This window comes from Temnothorax nylanderi, unplaced genomic scaffold (assembly GCF_030848795.1).
Source record: "Temnothorax nylanderi isolate EJ_2023f unplaced genomic scaffold, tnyl_v1.0 TNYL_tig0137_pilon, whole genome shotgun sequence".
Classification (NCBI taxonomy): domain Eukaryota; kingdom Metazoa; phylum Arthropoda; class Insecta; order Hymenoptera; family Formicidae; genus Temnothorax; species Temnothorax nylanderi.
The window spans coordinates 240399-260660 of record NW_027249199.1 but is presented as its reverse complement, the minus strand read 5'-3'; the positions used below and the strand labels follow the sequence as shown (position 1 = coordinate 260660).

At 36.9% G+C, this 20262-nt stretch overlaps 1 protein-coding gene across 1 annotated transcript in view; it reads left to right on the top strand.

Annotated features, from left to right (window-relative positions):
- Positions 1–20262, top strand: part of LOC139777070 (dipeptidase 1) — a 98189-nt gene that overhangs the window by 44030 nt on the left and 33897 nt on the right. The window contains exons 3-4 of the mRNA XM_071714267.1: positions 1992–2272; positions 2787–2943. Of these exons, the coding sequence (XP_071570368.1) occupies positions 1992–2272; positions 2787–2943 (438 nt within the window). The remainder of the gene's footprint in view (positions 1–1991; positions 2273–2786; positions 2944–20262) is intronic.

The following is a 20262-nucleotide window of genomic DNA, read 5'->3' as shown; positions in this document are numbered from 1 at the left end:
ATGCATGAGATAAAAGTTTCACCGGAAGAAGTATCGGAAAGCGGCACACTTGCCGTGTCTCTCAAAATTTTTCTATACCTCTCTAATTATTTCTTATCTGTAATAACGAGATTATCTTAAACTCCAGTTTCAAAATTGTTTTCAATTATTATTGTTTGTTTCCATCTTCAATCGTGTCGAATGTCTCGCCGAAAGCTTACAATTTAGTACGTTTAATAAATTATGTTAGCGCACCCAAATTACATTTTACTAAAAACAACTGAGAAAGCTGTGAAATAGATTTTTTTTAATTATTTTCTTATCATGGGTGGTATCAACGTGTCAATAAAGATTCACGATTTGATTTGATTTGTAATCACGTGAAATCTGACGAGTATTACGAAGTGTTACAAAGGGGGGGTATATACGAGAGTTATGACTTGGTGAGTTGTTTACGACAACTGTAGAAACTGAGAAAATTCCCAGAGGCTCGCCAAGTATCTCAATGCCTTTCGCGACTGTGTTCTACACTATATGCTATACATATATATATATATATATATATATATATATATATATATATATACACGCGGAAAATCCGTAGCTAGGCGTTAACGTGTTTTATGGTGGTCGAAAGGAGGGCGAACAAAAGTTTACCGCGCGTTGCCTGCAGAGCGTCGCAGTGACGCCGCGGAGGAGCCCTCCTTTCATCCAGCAACCCTCCTTCGAGGTTGCACTTCCATCCGCGGTGGTTGTATTTTTCCGCGGACAGGTTACAGCCACCGTGCTGTCCGTTTCCGCTGCATGCGCCACTAGCGTAATGCACTTTCTAAAAGACACTTAAATAGTCGTTAATACGCGCGATTGTCTAACTTCGCTCGGATACGTTTCGCCCACGTCGAAAAGTCTCGAACGTGTGCGAGACGAGAGAGCTGATTTATATCCCTGCTAGCTATACAAAGCTCATATTAGCAATATTTTAAAGATTTAGGACAATTTTGCGAATGCCGTTGCAAACAGAACAGCAGATCAATGCGTTAGCCAAATAATGCAAGAAGTTTTCATCGAATAGATTTAATTATTATTTTTAATTATATTAATATCGCGAGAAAAAGAAAAAATAATTAATATTTAATTATATTATTCGCGAGAAGCGCGATTAATATCTGTCTTCACAATATGTTGCGATAATGCCAAGATATATTATTAATTATACAATGTGCAAATAGTTACAATTTTGTAACAGTAAAAAGTGTTTCATCATATTAATGCGTCTAAATATGTTTAATTAAAATCTCTCGTAATACTCGGTCGCGCTTTATTTTATTACAACATATATTGTATTTGACTTCAGTTAGCCGGGAAGTATTAATCTTCCGCAGTGTCGCTTACAACGCACGCGAAATTACAGATAAGTAATTATTTATTTCCACAAGTGCACGCGCGTCCGCTGGATAGCAGCATGTAATCTCGGCGGCAGCTATTAACCAAATTAATTAATTCGCCAAGCAAATATCTCGAACGTGCGCACGATATACTAAACCAACACAAATGTTCTGTCTCTGCTCCATGAATGAGATCTGTTTCGCAAACTTGTTAGTTACCGCTTACACATACATCATTCAGATTGACGAAAGAGTTGGCATGACGACATGCATCTTAACTATAGATAACCTAACAGCTTAATAGCAAGTTTAATATTGAATGATTAATAAAAAGATGCCTGAAAAAACGTATGTTTCATTAAATTATCAAAGTGAGTTTTGAAATTTCGGAATTAAAGATGTATCATCTACGAAATCTATACATATAATCTCAGAAAATTTTTCGAAAAATGTTCGAAAATCGCTACCATAAACTAAACAGATATATCGTAATATTTTTTTGACACCTGTTAAAATCGCTCTTCGACTTCTTGTAACAATTCCCTCTTCAACGAGATTAATAATTCAGCGAGATCACCGGCGGCAAGGCAAGCAGAATGTCGTGCAATTTCGGATTTCTTCTTTCAGACCACGTGCCTAACAGAACTGCCAGACGTGGCGCCTTGCAACGGCACCGTGCGACTACCGCCGCCGTGCGAGGACTCGCCTAGCAGCGGCAGCAGCAAGGATCGCAGAGACGAGAGTCCTCGCAGGAGGTGTCGGCTGTTGGCGCCTGTCCTGCTCCTAGTGGCCGTCCTGCTCCTCGGAGGCCTCTGTCTGCCGTTTCTATTACAATCCGCGCCTGCCACGCACCAGCAGAGGCTGGACGTGATCAGGAGGATTCTCACTGAAGTGCCTCTGATCGACGGGTGAGTTTATTACCGAATTGAAAAATACCGTAGGTAAAACCTCGCAAAACGTGTTGCGGGTAAAACGTAAAACAGAATTTAAAAAAACTTCAATATACAAAGACATTCGAAAAATACAAATCGCTCTGAATTTCCCAATATATACGGTCTTGTTTCCGGAGTATACAATCTCATTAATGTATCAAGTAATTATTCCAACATATCATATGTTTACATCGCGTAATGATATGGATATAACTCGCGAATACTCGAAATCAAATAAATCTCATTTCGATTCAATCTTGCTTATTAACCTCAAGTAACATTGTAATATACAGATCATTATACATTTCGAATTATTATTCAAGTATATAATGTTCCGCAACTGATACTTGAATAAAAAGCATCTCATTGCAACATATCACAAATTTTCAAGTTAATCAAAAATAATTATTCACCTACACTCCCGAGTATCGCAAGATATCGTACTTGCTGCACGTAATATTCTTTTAAAACTCATATTTCTAATTCGCAGGCACAACGATTTGCCCTGGAACGTCAGAAAGTTCGTACACAATCAACTTGGCGAAGTCAACCTGAGCAGCGATCTCGGCAGGGTCGACCCTTGGGCCAGATCAGACTGGAGTCACACGGACATCCCTAGATTACGCGCTGGCCTCGTCGGTGCACAGGTAAATTCAACACAGCATTCGTTATAGGTCCACCGCCCTTTCTCTCCGTCGACCATTATTTCTGTTCCATTTTTTTGGCAAAAGCTCATCATTTATTCCTGAATTTTAGTATCGTATCGCAATTTCTATGTTAATTCGTATTACGTTACATTTATAAATCAAAAATACATTATTTTATCAAAAATAATTGGTAATGAGAAACGCTCAAAATTATCAAACATTATACGTTAGTCATCAGCAATTGAATAAAAATAGAATGTATTAAAATCGTGTATTTATCGCGAGATGATATCGGAATAGATAATATATTTTTTGCTACAACAAATTCTTTCAAGATACTAATCTTACTAATAGAAAATCGTTTCAATCGTTTGGTTTAAATGTAAGCCTTGATTTTCTTATATTACGCTGGTAAGAAGATTAACGACGATTCGGTGCTGATACAAGGGTTTCGGCACGCCAAAACTATCTTGGAGCAGCGAATTTACCTGTCACCGTACTAAGAATGATATTCAATTGCGGACAATTAGATATCAAAGGAAGCAATCCAACTTAAACAAAGACGCTCGCCGCGGCGCGCGTTCCCGAATATGACAGGTCGACCTTATCGATAACGGAGAGACCCGTCAGTGTGGCATAGAAACGTGCAATTCCAATTGGACCCAAGCCGTAAAAGCCTCCAATTATCGAAACATATTATTCGAACGGAATAACTATGTGCGCAATTGTAGCGAATGGCGGTACTCGCGTTGTTGCTAAAGCGCCCATGCAGTTTGCAAACAATTCCAATTCATTATCAGTTCTATCTGTAGCTATTCGTTGTAACAGATCGGCATTGGCCGGCACCACGGCGTCTGTAATTCTACTCGACTATACGCGGGCGCGCACAATCCAATCGGATCGCGCCGAACGATGAATCGAAATGCCTAACGATGATTTGCACACAAACGATAAAACAGAAAATTTACTTGCCGCACAATGCCACTTGGCGTAACTCAGCTAATAAGCGACTAATTAATGGCACTACATGAACTGCTATGGAGAACTGCCCATGCACGATCGATGCGCGATCGCGGACTCTCTCGATTTACCGTGATAACGTCTCGACGAATCGAGTATCGTTCTTGTAACGATGTGACAATCGTTTCAATGAGATGTAAACCGTTGACGCTTAATCGACCGCGATTTCTCGACCGCGAATCTCAAACTGAAAAAACGCTAAACCGCCGCCGACGTCGATCTATCCGCACACGTCGCGGTCGCCATAAAAATCGTCGTACGCGCGACGTTATTAAGACCTCTCAATAAATCCGAGACTCTCGGCGTCTGGCCGCACGTCGTTTCTCTCAATCGTCGGTCTTGTATCTCGATAAGTTACGATCGTCGAAGCGGGTCAACAAGTGAGCACTAACTCTTATCGGAATCGAGAATCCTGCCTGTTCGATCCCGCCGTCTCTTGCCGTCTTGCCGAGATATTGGCAATCGACAGATACAGACGGAGGAAGGAAGCATCATCTACTTCGAGCCTTCATCGCCGCGTCCACGAGGTGTCCCGAAAAAGATATATACCGGCAACGAAAATTGATTCTCAGTATCGAGAAACACATTTTAGAGCCACTTTCCCGAAAAATTTCGCCCGAAATCCGTGCACCTCCGCTCCGATAAATCTTAGTAATTTTTAAATTGTTAAGAAAAAAAATGTAATTTTCTTCCAACATATTTAAAAATTTAGAAAACAGTTGGTAACAATTTCTCATTTATATTTTCTCTGTGGAAATGTCGATCGCTGGTTTATCTGGTGATACGCGATTAAAAAAGAAAGATACATCGTATGCGGTGATATCCTACGCCAATAAGCCAGTGTATAGAATCCGTTGTACTTGAACGGCAGAAAATAGGTTCCTTTGATCCTCAGCAACTACTCAATTTTTAATCCAATCTAACAAATGACTACCTTTGAAAACTTCAATTAGCCGATAAACGCTAATATAGAGTCATATTATAGCTTCGAGCGGGAAAAGATCAATTGTCGAAAGCAATATGTTATCTTCACTTGTCACGTAATTTTTCGCTTCAGACATTGTCTTCTATTTAATTCTGTTGTACGATCGAAAAAATCAAAATTCTGTATACGCTGTCAAATGTTATATTTAATAAACCAGTATTAAAGACTAGTATTTTAAATAAAGTAGACCGAATGTAGCAATTTATTAGATTCATTATTATTATTATTGTAAATTATCAGCTTTTTCCATCTTACATATAAAACATTTGTAAGAGAGAAATATTACAAGCATCTACAAGTATTTACTCAATTTTAAAAACTGCATTAAAATAAAACAAATTAATTAAAATACAAGAACGCATATTTTTATTATCGTTGATACAGACGATTTGATTGGTGAAATAATTGCGTTCTCTGTTTTGAATCATTTCGACGCAAAAATTAGATACTTCTGTTTGGTTGTAAACGCGAGCGCTAGGATATTTATTCCGCAAATAAGTTATTCATCGGATTGAAAAGAGCAATAAGCGACGTAAAAGCGAGTCATAAAGGCTCATAAATGATCTAAATTAATCCGTTGCTATTATTGGCGTATTTCCGATGCTGCATAATTTATCTATATCGGAAAATTTCATGGATAAATGAAATGGCGTTTGTACCCGATTCGATATTTATAACCTGTTACTCGCTTCGAAGCAACACATTACAGTGTGTAGTCCATAAATTTTATATCCCCGATATAATTCGCGCGATCAAACACGGAGTATATCCTTATTTTTTATAGTCCGTTGTAATCCTCATTAATCAAGCGACAAGCGGATAAAGTAGAAGTGTAAACAAACACGATCGAGACTATCGAGAGCGCGCGAGAATTTCGCTCCAGTTTTGCCGGTTTACGTCAAATTCAATCTCCGAGGACACTGCATTTATTACTGATCGTGAACCCTTTTAATCCTAACAATTTATCAATCGCGCCGATAGACAGACAAGTGGATTGTCATTCTCCTAACGATAGAAAAGGATTTATAAATCAGCTGGCCTTTTTTTTATTTTTATTATTGATCGACTGTTTAACGTTAAACATTATCTGTTATCTAATTATTTGCGATTATCTGTCAGAAGATCAGTATAATAAAGTATTTCACGTTTAACAATTTATTTAAAAACTCATGTATTTTCTTTTACAGATTGAAATTTAGTTGCTGAAATAGATATTTTACAAATATAAATATCTATATTACAATAAATATATATATTTTTTATATAAATATAAAATATATTTTATATTTTCTAATGGATGTATCAGAAGCGTCGTATTTTTTATTATTAATGGCATACATTTTTATTTTTTGCGGTCTTAAAAAGAAAATACTGTGTATTTTAAAAATACGTGAAAAATCAGATATTTATACATTAATGCTGATGTATCTACTAAAATATCGTAGAGAGGGAATATTCTTTTTTTACATGCAGAAAACACATCTGAAAAATATTCTCTCTCTACTTTTTCCAAACAAAATATTATTCGAGCATTTTTCTGCTAAAGCGTTTTCGGTATACAAGTACTTTTTTACTCTTCACACACAATTATAATTGGAATTTTAAAGAGAAACTCTCGATAAATACGACAAACGATTGGATGCTGATTATTTAATCGCTCAATGAGCTGATATATCCCGGCAACGGCTTCGCACCTCGGTCTACGGCTATATTTGCGATTAGCTGGCCTCTTCCTCTCATCTCCGTCATCGATACCGGCGTCGCGCCCGTTCGCTCTTGGCCCGCGGAGGATATTAATGGTCCTCTGGGCACGTTCCATGACAGAGGCAAGCCAATTTCGATCTGGATCAATGGCGACGCCATAATCAGCAAAGCCCTCGGCAGAGCCATTCACTTAGGCCGAGGCTGCTGGCGGCAATCGTGGCGCTAATACATCGCTATAGAATCGCCAATACCTAAACTCCCCCTGCCCTACCCCCCTTCCGCTTTCTATCTTCGCTCTCGCATCTCCTCGCATCCTGACTGCGCGTATGACCGTTCGCATTCACATCCTGTCCCATCGTCGGACCGCGCCTTCGAGATTAAGCCAGAAATTAGATCGTGCCCGAGTGAGTGGCCACTCCACGAGAAATGATCGCGTGACGAGAAATTATCTAGGAATTTTCGATCTCGTGCAGGAAGGGCGTTTCACCATGAACGACGTGGAGTAGTAAAGTAAGAGCCTGATCCGACCGTACGCGTACTTTAACTGAACGTTAAATAGCCCGGTTAGGGCGCGGTTGTAGGATTCTGTCTATCAGTGCACACATCGTTAATTATAATGACGGTAGCAAAATATAAACGTAAAAGTATATAATAATTTGCCCTTTTATTTGTCATATGATTCCGTTATTAACGTTCTACCGAGATATTTATTGAGAAAAACATTTCTCAGTTCCGAACAAACTCTCGATCACGTTTATTTGAACACAAATCCACGATAACGAGTTGTGATTCTTGTATGTGTATAAGTTTCGTTCGCCACGCGAATATTCGCCCGAGGCTCCGATAGCGAGGCATACCGAGCGATTAGTCATAATGGGCCGGCTCGTATAATAGTCCGAAGTCAAGAGCCCACGTACTCATTACGTATTCTACCTAGCTCGTGCTGCAGTCGGAACTTGGACAAGTTTGCACCGACACTATTTGAATGTCGAAAGGGTGGGGGTTAGTTTGGCGGACTTGGTAACGGTGCTGCCAGTGTCAATGGGCCGGTAAGGTCGAGGGGAAACTTTAGGCTTCGATTATCAAGGCGCTAATTACGTCGACTCGCGTGCACCTCGCGTCGAGCTCTCAAGTTGTATTAAAATTTCTCATTACCAATCAGTACTTGAATGTCAACGATACATGTAATCTAACGTAAATTTAGAAAAACATCTTGAAATTTACAAGGGGAAAGCCGGAGAATCAATTTGTACAAACATTCCTATTTAACTTTCTTTATATTATCGCGAACACGTTTTGCACGAATGTATTTAAACGAGTTTGAAAGTTTCATAATCAAAACTCTGGATTTCAGTAAAAAATCATTAAAACACAAGTTAATACATTTATACATACGATCAAGATAGAATGTTTGTTCCATTCTTCACGAGATATATCAATCATTCAAAATTTCCTTTTTACTTTTCTGTAAATAGTGTAAATAAATGCATAATAGTATATTTTTAATAAGTTTTTATTTTTAAGAGTAAGAAATAAATCGCTTGTAAATATGTACTGACATAAAAAAAAACTGGCAAAGAACTGTTATTATAAGTCCAAGTGCACTTGTAGTGATTTTTTTTATTTTTAAGCACTTTTATAATGTGATGTTAAATTACAGGTACGAAATCGTGCCTATAATTTAGAACATTTCAATAATTCAAAGATTTTATTTTGGCATATTGCGATCACCGAAATTGCCCGGCCAGTTCTCATCCTGTTTCAGTTCCCAATTGTCTCCTTTCGACTTAATTTGTTTGCACCTTGATCAGCCAATAAAAATGTAACGCGAGCATTCTTTCCTCTGGGAACCGACTGTTGCAGCGCCGATAAACTGTTGATTATTGCTAACACCCTCTTTTTACTTTAATTCCCTCGTTCGCGCAACTTGTGGCGGATTAATCGCGAATCATTCGCGCTTCATTACCGAAACATTGTTGCCAATTTACGAAGAATTAGTAGGTGACTTAATTAAAAACTTTGCGATTTTATTATTGACGGTATTCGCTCTTCCCGGATGGAATTTTAAACATCAGCGAAAAGTTCGATGCGATCGTTCGAGAGAGAGAGAGAGAGAGAGAGAGAGAGAGAGAGAGAGAGAGAGAGAGAGAGTAGCTGCTTTACGATTAAACTGCAAAGTATCATTGTACCACCACAACTTCGCTGTAAGGCAAGTTTATAATCTTATATAACATTTATTCGTTCCCAATGAAATGCTTAACACTTAAATACTAATTTGTTAAAGTCTTGACTCACGCGAAAAAGATAAATTTATTTCATCAATTATATCAATCTGCATTAATACTATTCGTTGAATAAATTATTTAAGAGCAATTGTGGGAAAATTGAATTATGCTCTCAAAATCGTTCCTTGAAATTAGCAATCAAAAACTAAATTAATTAGAGTAAACGGTTTGATCAAAGATGTCGATCCATCAATCACATTTCAGATTACAGGAACGAGAATGGCAACCGACCTGTCACTTGTCCCTCTTGTTACCTGTCTTTCACTTGAATTTGTATGACTATACCTACGGCTACATCCCGTATACGTTGTTACTACATTGCATTCTATTTATTGAAACTTTAAATATCCTAAATATTCTATTATTCCTTTGAATTCTATTATATTTCGAAACTGCAGTTAAATTAAATTCTCGTGATCATTACCGTGAGATTAATCCGAAATTTTCACACAATTTATGTTAAATATAGCGATGTGTTATTAAGTTTTAATTAATCCCAGTAATTCGATTATAATAAAAATAAGTTTAAAAATCGTTTTCTGCATCGACGTTTGTAATAAATCTATTTGCACAAAATAAAAAAAATCGATGAAGTATCAAAGTTGCACGATACAATGATGATATCAACTGAATAGCAGATGTCGATATGTCAATCACTTTTGAAAATCGTCAGAATTTAGTCTATGTCCTTATTCACCTTTGATTTCTATGAGAAGACACTTTAACATTATAACAACATTATAAAGATCGATTATCTTCGGTAAACAATAGTCTTCAAGAATTTCATTCATTGTCAAATACAACGATTATAAGATAAAATTATTGGCGAAGGATAACAATCACTAGTGTCGCTAATTATCTATTTAGCGAATTTTTAATTTTTATATAATATTAAACGTTACATACTTTTAATTTTTTAAATAAATATTTTCTATATTAAAAAATTGCAATAAAATTGTAAGTTTTTCTACGCTAATATGTGTGTGAAAAATGTAGTAAAATAAATAATTCAAGAAATTCCGAAAGCTTGTAAAGCCAAAATAAATTATTTAGGGCATTTCAAAATCTTATTATCGCAATGTACGTTATGCAGAGTTCGATTTAATATCTAGCATCAAAAATACTAGCCGTCGCTGATGGCGATCGAAAGTTCACGCTGCGAGCTTTCTCTCAGCTCGTTGTCAATCGTCGACCGGGCATGTTTATCACGATATTTGCGAAGGGGGGAATCGTAACCGATTGCGATGCGAAGTTTTACGAAAGTCAGTGGTAGAGCGGCGACAGGTGTCGATACGTCAATCAATTCGATCGGATCGATAGGATTCGGCGTACGGGTCTACGTTCTCGGCCGATGAGGAACGCGAACGCGGCGCGGCGCGGCGCGCGGTATGAGGAAGGTGGACGGGGAACGCGAATTGGTCGTTATTACGAGAGGGGTATTATATCGGCGTGCGGTGCTGATGCATGCAGGACTGGTTTACGCGGGTCCGTAGCGAACGCATGGCGCTTGGCGCTACGTCGGTGTACCACTATCATAATTAGGTCATATTGGATAATAGCGCCGCACCTGGCCATTCCGCGGGAACAGACCTCCCGTATTCCCCGGTGGTATTCCCGAAAAGATGCATACCTGATCATAGAGGAAGCTGTGCGCCTCGCTTAATTTGCATTCATAGCATAGAGGATGGGTAATTAGACGGGCAGTGAAATAGAGGGGAAATTAAATTCCTCGGAAGAAAAGGTCGATATTTAATTTAATGACGGACAGAACGCCGCGCCGCTTCGTTGTGTTTTACATCCCGCTGCATCCCGTAGAAAAACCTATCTTTTTACACACGCGCGATATATTGACACTGCGTATGTGTATTATATTTCAATTTGTTTGACATCAACTTGACGAGGGTGTACAGCACGACAGTTTGCCAACGTTTCCGATTAATTGTTGGCTATGATGATTAATGAGGTACTCTATGACCGCGACATGACAATCAACATGATTCCAATAAATAACGCTGATTTACGGAAAAAACTAATTATAAAATTAATTTTAAAATACCTTCAAATATGGGAATAAAGTACCGTCTACGAATGTTCCATCCATAAATGAGCAGACAATGATGCTCGTATATAAGAAGCTATTTTACTTGGACGATCTCGAACTCAGACGTGCCATTATCAGCGATTTAACGAAGTGCACTTCTTCTTCTCTCATGGAAACTACCGGTTATTTTCCCAATGTTCTTCCTATTTTCTGATCGTGCACCGCGCTAATAACGAACGTATTTTATCGCGTGCCGTTCGCAAAGAATATTATTGATTACCCGGGCTTTCCGCCAAAAAGTTCATTTCCGGCATCACGCGGAAGATGACTTACGTCGATCGTTTTCGGACCCGTTCGGGTACATCGTGATCGAAAGGAACGCGAGACGCTTCTTGAACGCGAAATGGCCCGATCTCGTTACATAAGCGTGGAATAACAGCGACGAAAAAATTCCATCTCGTTCATCCAACGCTGAAACGAGAAAGCGAACGAAAGAGAGAAGTCTTTTCATCGCTATTATTTCTCCTGCCTATGCAACCGGAGCGAGCCAAATCGTTGTTTACCCCGATCTGTAACTTGGCACCGAAGCCATCCGCTTTAAGATCGCAAATAAAATTCCGCGTGCTGGTGAAATTCGATTTTCGATTCTTTCTGCTGGGAGATATAACAAGGCTCTATACGGGACACAAGAAATATGGAGACAGGATTTCTAATTCTTTTCTTATCTAATTCTCTTCTGATCGAAAAGTACCCGACCGAATCTCGCGAAAGGTAGAAAAATATGTCCTCTCGACAAAAGCAGAAAATATCAAAATTTATTTTTCTCTCGTTTGATTCGAATTACGATCCGTATCGTCCGGTTCATTTATAATTCTTGCGAACTAACTCTTTCAAAATAGCTCAAAGTAGATCGCAAAAACGTACGTTTCAATAGCGAAAACTTATCTCGCAAGAAAAATCTTGCATTCTTATAATAGTGGACTGTTATTCGTACGAGCATCATTCAAGTAGTAAACAATATATCGTGAAGGTCCTCTACAGAAAATCAGGTATGCGCATGAAATTCGACAATACGAGGCAGATAGAGTCTACGTTTCAATTCCTAGACGGTAATTCAGAGTGGATAAACATTGTCGAAAGAATAGGTTAGCAAAAAGAGATAGCAGTTTCCGCTATCTCGAATTTTCCGCCGCGGCTTTCATGCTCAACATCTGCCTTGCATTCTGCAAATTTATTTATACCGGCTCGCTACCTTCTTGTCGGTTATGAGAACTAGCTTCTCAACCCGGTAAGACACTGCTTAATAAATGATCGAACTTATAGAAATAGTCGAAGCAGCATGATACACGCGGTATATGGAGAGAGAAAGATTCTTTACAAATGTATGCTTTATACAATGTAAAATAAAATTCAGAGGTCGAACTATTTTTTTATTTTTTAAATAATTTCATAAAACCGCTTTTCACGTATCAAAACTCAATTAAAGTAAAACTCAATTAAAGCTTTTGTTCTCTTCGTAAAACTGTAATTGTAATTATATTCATTCAAGTGTTTAATTGATACTCGTGATCAATGAATTTCTAAATATTTTTATACATATATTTATATAACAATTTTTCAAAACAGTTACCAATTTCAAGCTGCTACATAATTCGACATTATTATATCAACAATTCAATAATAATCATAATTAAAATCATTTATGTGAAGCTCGCCAAATCTAAAGCTAAATTATTTCGTATGCAAAATATATCGGACGAACGATAAATTATTTTACATATGCAGTTTGTGAAATTTAAATAATTTACTTCGCCAAAGAATACCACAGTTGCGCAATTCAAGTTTGCAATCTAAATTCCGGTACTCCTCTCGGATATCCGATTCATAATTCACCTCCATCTCCGTAGCGTAATTTATAAGACGGTATGTATATTATCGTTTTACACAAAACGAACTAACAATAAGTGACCCTGTGTTTGCGCGATCTCACAGCGATGGAAATCCGAAATTAGCGAAATCACTACATGCGGAAACACGCGCGCGCGCGCGATTGCACGTTCACGCTCGGATTGTCTATTGGCCAAATACAAAATATTAGAAATAGCTATTAGATGCCTACATAATCCGCACAACAAATATTTCAACTCTTATTTTATACGTGATATGTAAATTAGAGAATTTACGATGTTCATCGAACTTTATAATTTTAATTAATTTTTAATTCGATGCTACATACATGCAAAAATCACTTTATATAAAACAAATAAAAATATATATATATATATATATTGTATCACATATTTTCGAATATTGTATATTTAATATCAGAACTGGCACATTCGAGGCGCTGAATGGTGCTTTCCTTTCAATATCGAAAAATTCAGCTTTCTCTTCAGCATCGCAAAATTGCACTTTCTTTCTGGTATCGAAAAATTGCGCTTTCTTGCAGCGTTGGAAAACGTACTACAATGTCGGTTCGTCCGAATGCATTGCGCATCAAGTACGATAGACTCGTCAGTGCATCAAGCACAAATGCATCCAACAGACAATGTATTGTACATGCAAAAATAGAGCTGTTATAGAAATGATGTAGAAAGATAACGTATAAATTTAGAATATTTCAGTTAATAAAAAAAGCTATTTTATTGTAAATGTGCAATGCCCTTATTAAATCAATATATCGATTACATGACAGAGACATCGACAACATTAGCAGCTTGTAGTAGAAATAAAAGTATCGTTAGTATCCTAACAGCATCCATGTCCCTACGGGAGAGAGAAAGAAATTACGTGTATCCGTCAAGCGCCTGTTTCCGAGATTAGGATATCAAGTTATAATACCGTAGGGCGCGGGAGATAGAAAAGAAATGGATAAAAATAGATATCATCGTATCTTACGAAATACGATTCGAGTAATATGAATAGGCTTATTAAACCTTGAAAAGAAATAAAAATAATATCGTTAGTCATTATTGTATCATCAATTGCTCAATTTTTTACGAAACGGGAATTACACGAGGCACATACCACGCTACTTTCATTCTGTCTCTCCAAGTTTCGTCATTTCACGAAAAATCCAGCAATATCCCCTCGCTAAATTTTTTTTTTATATTTACCACGTATATCATAACCTTATGAAATATAATAAAAACACTCATCGTCGCGTTATTACTAACGGAGGCGGTCTCCTGACACCTACCGATTTCATAACTTTACGGCATACTCTCTCCACCTTGTGTCGTTGTGCTTTGTGCTTGGGTATCGTGATTTTTATAGTGCTACGATACACACAAGCACAATCTGGCGATCGAGCGACGCTGGAAGAAAGGAGGAGCGTTTGATATACGATATATATGAATGATTCGCGTTCATTTACGAGCGGGAAAGAACAAGCAACAGATAAAGCCGAGAGCTCGTTGCGATGATAATAATCGCTCGTTCGCTTCAGCGAGAGGTCCTGCGTTTTACGTGATTATACATATGTCGCGCAGGAAGTCATTCCGCAAAAATCAATGCCGCGACATAAAGACATAAAAGCGCAATCATAAAATCTACGCGCGACTCTTCGAATTTTTTGAAAAATTCCCCCAAAATTTTAAAAATATATTGGATATAGAATAATATTAAATTAAATTTTAACGAAAAGTTCCATGGCGTTATTATTCAATCGCGTGTATTAAAATAGAAATAATTTCGTCGCAATTTGTATTTTTCACGAGCGGATTCAACTAATCCGCTGGTTTACAGAAAACATTAACCGTTTATCAATCACAAAGTTTCTGATTCGACATAATAACAGAACGCGTTTCTTTGTCTCTCTCGATACCAAATAACGTCTGACAGAAGTACGTATGTACAAAGACAATGGAAGAAATGCGGGAAAGTCGATTTCTTCGAGTGCTCGACGAGATGAAAGAGACAAAAGGTAATAGCGCTCATCGCGCGATTCGTCGCACGGCAGTAACGTCGAGTGAAACGCGGTTGCGCCATAATCAGATTCGTTTGCAGCGGCGTATCATTTGACCCCTTCTGTACCACCTTTTCAATCCCCCGTCGTACGGTTTTACGTTTCATTTCCCTATCAACGTTCAACTCGCGCTGTTCTAACAAATTGACGGTGGATTTTATCGACGACGCCGCGACGATGGGACTGAGCTCAGTCAGGGTATGCTTTGAATTTTTCTCCTCGGAATCAGATTTCATTACAAAGCGTAAATGTAGACAGCTTGAAAGAAGAATATATCCAAGGAAGAGAGAATTTGCAAAGATGGGGAAATTTATGCTAGAAATGCGTGCGCGGGCGAGGAAAAGAAAGATGAATCTCAAGTGTTGCGCTTAGTTTTGGTAGCGCAGAAATAAGAAATAGCAGAAAACTTCGGATGTAAGAACTCTTTACATTTTTCACAGAAATAAATGTGTTGAACGCTAAGATAAACAAATTTCATGTAAAATTTTCTATTTTGCAGCAATATTTCATACATTTACATTGCATTATCTCGCCCGTTTTGTTAATTAAATTTATTATATTTTATGATTGTTTTAAGATGTAAGACTCGTACTATTATTAATAATTTTTTAAAATTATATTAAAATATTGATTTTTTTTTAAATCAGCTTTAACCACGCGCGCTAAGAAATTTAGAACGTTAAAATCTTGAACAATAATAAAAAAGATAAGCAAGAGCAAACTCCAAGTATGTTGCAAGATATTTAAATGTTACAGAAACATGTACGCGATTTTCAAAATCAAGCAAACAGTTAAATTGGTTAAAGGCATTATGGTTAAAGGCAAACGGATTAACTAGACGTGATAAATATTGAGAGGTGCATATGTATGTTATTGGAGAGAGAGCTATCGAAATGGATTTTAAATTTTGGGACACTGATCCTCCATTGATAGCGCTCCGACAAAGCTATTGCAAATTACATGCATCACTATATTGTGTGCAACATGTCTACTATGTTAACATACTGCAGAGTGGACTAACACGCATAATCGACGCATATAATCAATCTTCATCCCATACATGATTTCAATGTACAGCCTAATTAACCCTTCTACAGTGTACCTCTAATTGACTGCAAACTCATTTTTATATTATTTTCTCGATAAAATATGCGAATATAGTAATGATATAATAATAAAAGAATATAAACTCTATACTCTATAGAATAGGGATATTTTTTAATTATCTTCCCCATTAGATAAAGCCTCATAATTAATACAGATAATTTTTTTATTAAGTATTTTAAAAATTAAATATGTGAATACCGCGATGCGGCGACGTGGTCTCAAGCCACAACAAAGGAAAACTAAAGAAACGCCGAACGTAAACCCGAGACACAGTGCAAGCAATCGGATTTGGAATTCCGGGCGCGTTATGAAACGGTTGCGAAAGCTTCTATCTCTCTCTCTAGTAAACTCCGCCGGAGATACCGGCGACTTCTAATTCAATTATCGAAACAATCCCGATGAAAGGCGCGACCATTGTCGCCGACGAGAAGCGGGCGCGCCCGTGAAATTCAATTTTTTAGTTTCCCGTGGCTGCTCTTGTCCTTTCGCTCTCTTCCGGACTCGGATAAATATTAAGATCCGATAAAAGAAAACTCCGTCCGTTGCGCTCTCCGACCTCGTTTGTAAATCTGATTGAAAACGACTAAGTGAAACCTCGCGACAAAAGGGCTAACTAAAATGGACCGAGTGCGCGTAACCAGAGAAATTGGCCGGTATTCTCTTTCTCTTTATTTAGCAACGCGTCCAACGCTAACTATTACCCGAGAGTAATATCGAGTTTTATTGATCCGAAAGAAAGATTGAGTTCTTAATGTGATGCGACGGATGCTCATGTTTTATCGTTAAAATATGCATATTATCGCACTAAAATCAAGATTATGATTACGCTCGATTGACTTGCTGTCGATAAGAGTATTTAACAAGTCTAAACGCGTAAACGTGGCAACTTCTTCTTCGTTTATTTTTTAATAGTTTTTATCAGTTCACTCTTGATTCCGATATAAGAGTATGAGAATGAAAATGAGAAAAAACGAAATAATCACATGAGTGAAAACGATAATTGGATTTATGATTATAATGGAAGAGAAAAAGGATTTTCTCTCTTCCTCATTTTTTCACGTTTGCATCTCGGAGATCTAATAATTCTTTGATACTACATAGGAGTAATCAAAGACGTATAAAAACAGAAAAAAACAGAAGAAAAAAAAACAAGGTTTGTAACGTGCCTGTGAAAGTAAATTAAAAAAGTAAACAAGCAATTTCGCCATTAATTTATAACAAAAAGGAAAAGTGCGCTCGCACAAAAGAAACTAGTGGGAGATGAAAATGTAGAACAACGACGAGGGCGGCAGGCAGGGAAATGTTGTGAGTTCCGGGCGCCATTATTTTCCAAGATGGAACAAAACGCGGTGGTGTAAAAAGAACAGGCGCCATTTGCGTATCAATTTCAGGAGCGCGTTTTTTTCCCTATAAAAAGTGACACACACACTTTTGAACCATTAATATTTATCAAACAACAATGCGCCATCTAGAGCGTATCGATCCGCGCCGTCGAGTCCCTTCCAGATATACGCGTTGACGTAACGCAATATAAATTTTACGCACAACCATTCGCGTTACAGGACAACTTTGTCGCGTCGGGCCTGTCAGATATGATTTACCGCGATATCTACGGTCGCGCGATTTATTTAGCAATTTTACGACTGGCAACAATATAAATAACGCGCTATAGTCACACGTAAGCCCTACGACAAATCCATCGAGGGTTAAGCCGGAGTTCGCCCTTAATGGCGAGCCCGAGCACGGCGATAAGCACGTCCATACGGACGAACTTCGTTGCCCCTGAGTGCTCGTCCACGGATAAAAGCTTGCTCAGAAAATGGCGGAAAGGGAGTAAGAGAAAGGGAGAGAACTCGGAAACTGAATACGGAATCATTTCCCTCCATCTCACCTCCGCTCCAAAACCCCGACGAAAACGCGGAGAAGCTGTAACTGCGGAAAGACTCGTATTCCACGGCCTTCCGCTGTAAATCAATATTACTAATGTAAGCGCTAGCAACGCGTGTCCGTTCGAGAACGATTCTTTGTAGCGGAAGCGTACAGTGGATGTAGACTTTAAGTGCGACTCTCAGTGATTGTTCGTGCGAGAGCTCCGCTCTGCAAGAGCTATACTGGATAGTAAAACATACTCGACAGTTTTATTCTTCGAGAATGATTTTCGATGGATGTCCGCTTGAACGGCTTGAGGGGGTTTTTCACCCTCTGAGATAACTTTCAATAATAAAACCTACGATCTTGATAATGTCGCACGATCTCTGTGAGTGCGATCAAAAAACTCACAAAGTTCGTTATTCTATCTGCGAGATTGATTTTTTTGCGAATACTTATTTTAAGCCCGCAATTTAAATCGTTAGTTAAATTTCATTTTAAAAGCGTATCAATTGAGATAATCGAAATAAAGTTTTATATCTTGAGACGTGCACGTTCAATAAGTATATCTTGATTAAAGATGACAACTCGATTAAGAAGCGAAACGATTACTAAAATCATCAAGAGATATTCGATATCTCGTTATTATATTACAAAAACCAATCCAATTGTTTTCAATATAACAGAATTATTTCAATTTCAAACATTTTAACATAAGTGGCATCTAATTAATCCACTTATAAATAATCTGAATACAAAAATTCTTTTACTCCTCTCAAGAGGAGGAAACAACAATTGAATCTCACGTTACTTTTCACTTTTCTTTAAGTATTGCAAAATCAAGTCACCAATAAATATGGATAGACTATGAAAGATTAACGTTAAACTGGCGCGTTACATAAATAAATGTAATTAATCGTCATTAGCTCATTCAATTAAATTCGAAAATACTGTAGCAATGAAATATAGTCTGTATGTTTTATATTTATACTTTCAATATATATGAGTGCTGAATAAAATTTCTAAGTATATTGTTATCTTGCGCCAATTTAAACCAATAGAAAAAAACGAAAAATAAAGAACACCCAAATATTAACAATATTTCTCTATTATTGTTTCGTAAGTAATAATTGTTATTCATATTTTTATTTTTTATATAAATACACACAATATCTAAATATATCATTTCGCGCGCGCAATCGTCATCTCGCCCATATTCTCGAACATATTAATACAATAAATAAATATAATAAATCAAAACGAAATTATATACCACATATATACAATATATATATATATATATATATATATATATATATACACACACACACATAATAAAATTAAATATTAGCAATAATCAATCTTAGTCCATCCATTTTAAGGCAATGGATTCGTGAAGTGTTACATTTGTTATATCTGTAATATGTTTTTTCACTCTGGATCCATTACCCCAAATTTAAGTAAAAAAATAATATTAAACTCACCACTACGCGCAGCAGCGGAGTTGTAGCACAACTACGTTGATCTGTAAAATACAAATATAAATAAAAATAAAATACAAATATATTCAGATTAGAACATTATCTATAATAGTAGATTATTATATTTTAAAATACAATTATTATATGTACTAAATTTTATATTTATTATTCAAATAAACATTTAACAGAGATTTAAAAATTTCCGAAATTAAAGAAATTTTTTCTTAAGCATAAACTTTTCTAAAATTTAATGAGTAAAAGTATCAATTTCTCTCATACAAATAACCCACAGAAATGTATATGTTGAAAGTCTTAAAAATATTGTATTAATTATTTTAATGAAAAAAGTATTATCTTTTAAATAATGAAAAATATTTCATATGCATCATATTACACAAAGTGTAAAAAATAAAAATATTAATATTCGAATGTTCGATAAATAATAAATTTTACAACGTATAATATGTAACAAGTAAACAATAAATTATACTCACCCTTTGGTTGCTCCGCCGTCGCCAGATGCTTCCCCGAGCCTCCTCCTCCTCTCATGTTTCTCTATTGCTGATTTTTCATAGCACAACCTTCACACACGAAAACACATAAACATAATTACACGAACTATGCGATTTGTTAATTACTCGCGGCGTTCTGCACGGTAGCGAATAAACTTCGAATGACAGGGCGTTTTTTAACGTACGAGATACGAGTATTACGACTCAAAATCGATCCGTTTCCTATAGCCGTGACAGTTTTGTTAATGACCGAAAAATTCATAAATGGAATTGGCAATTTTATCCTGATATACCGCGAGACAGCGCGAATTGAGTTAGTGGTTAATAAAACCGCAATCAAATGTTTGA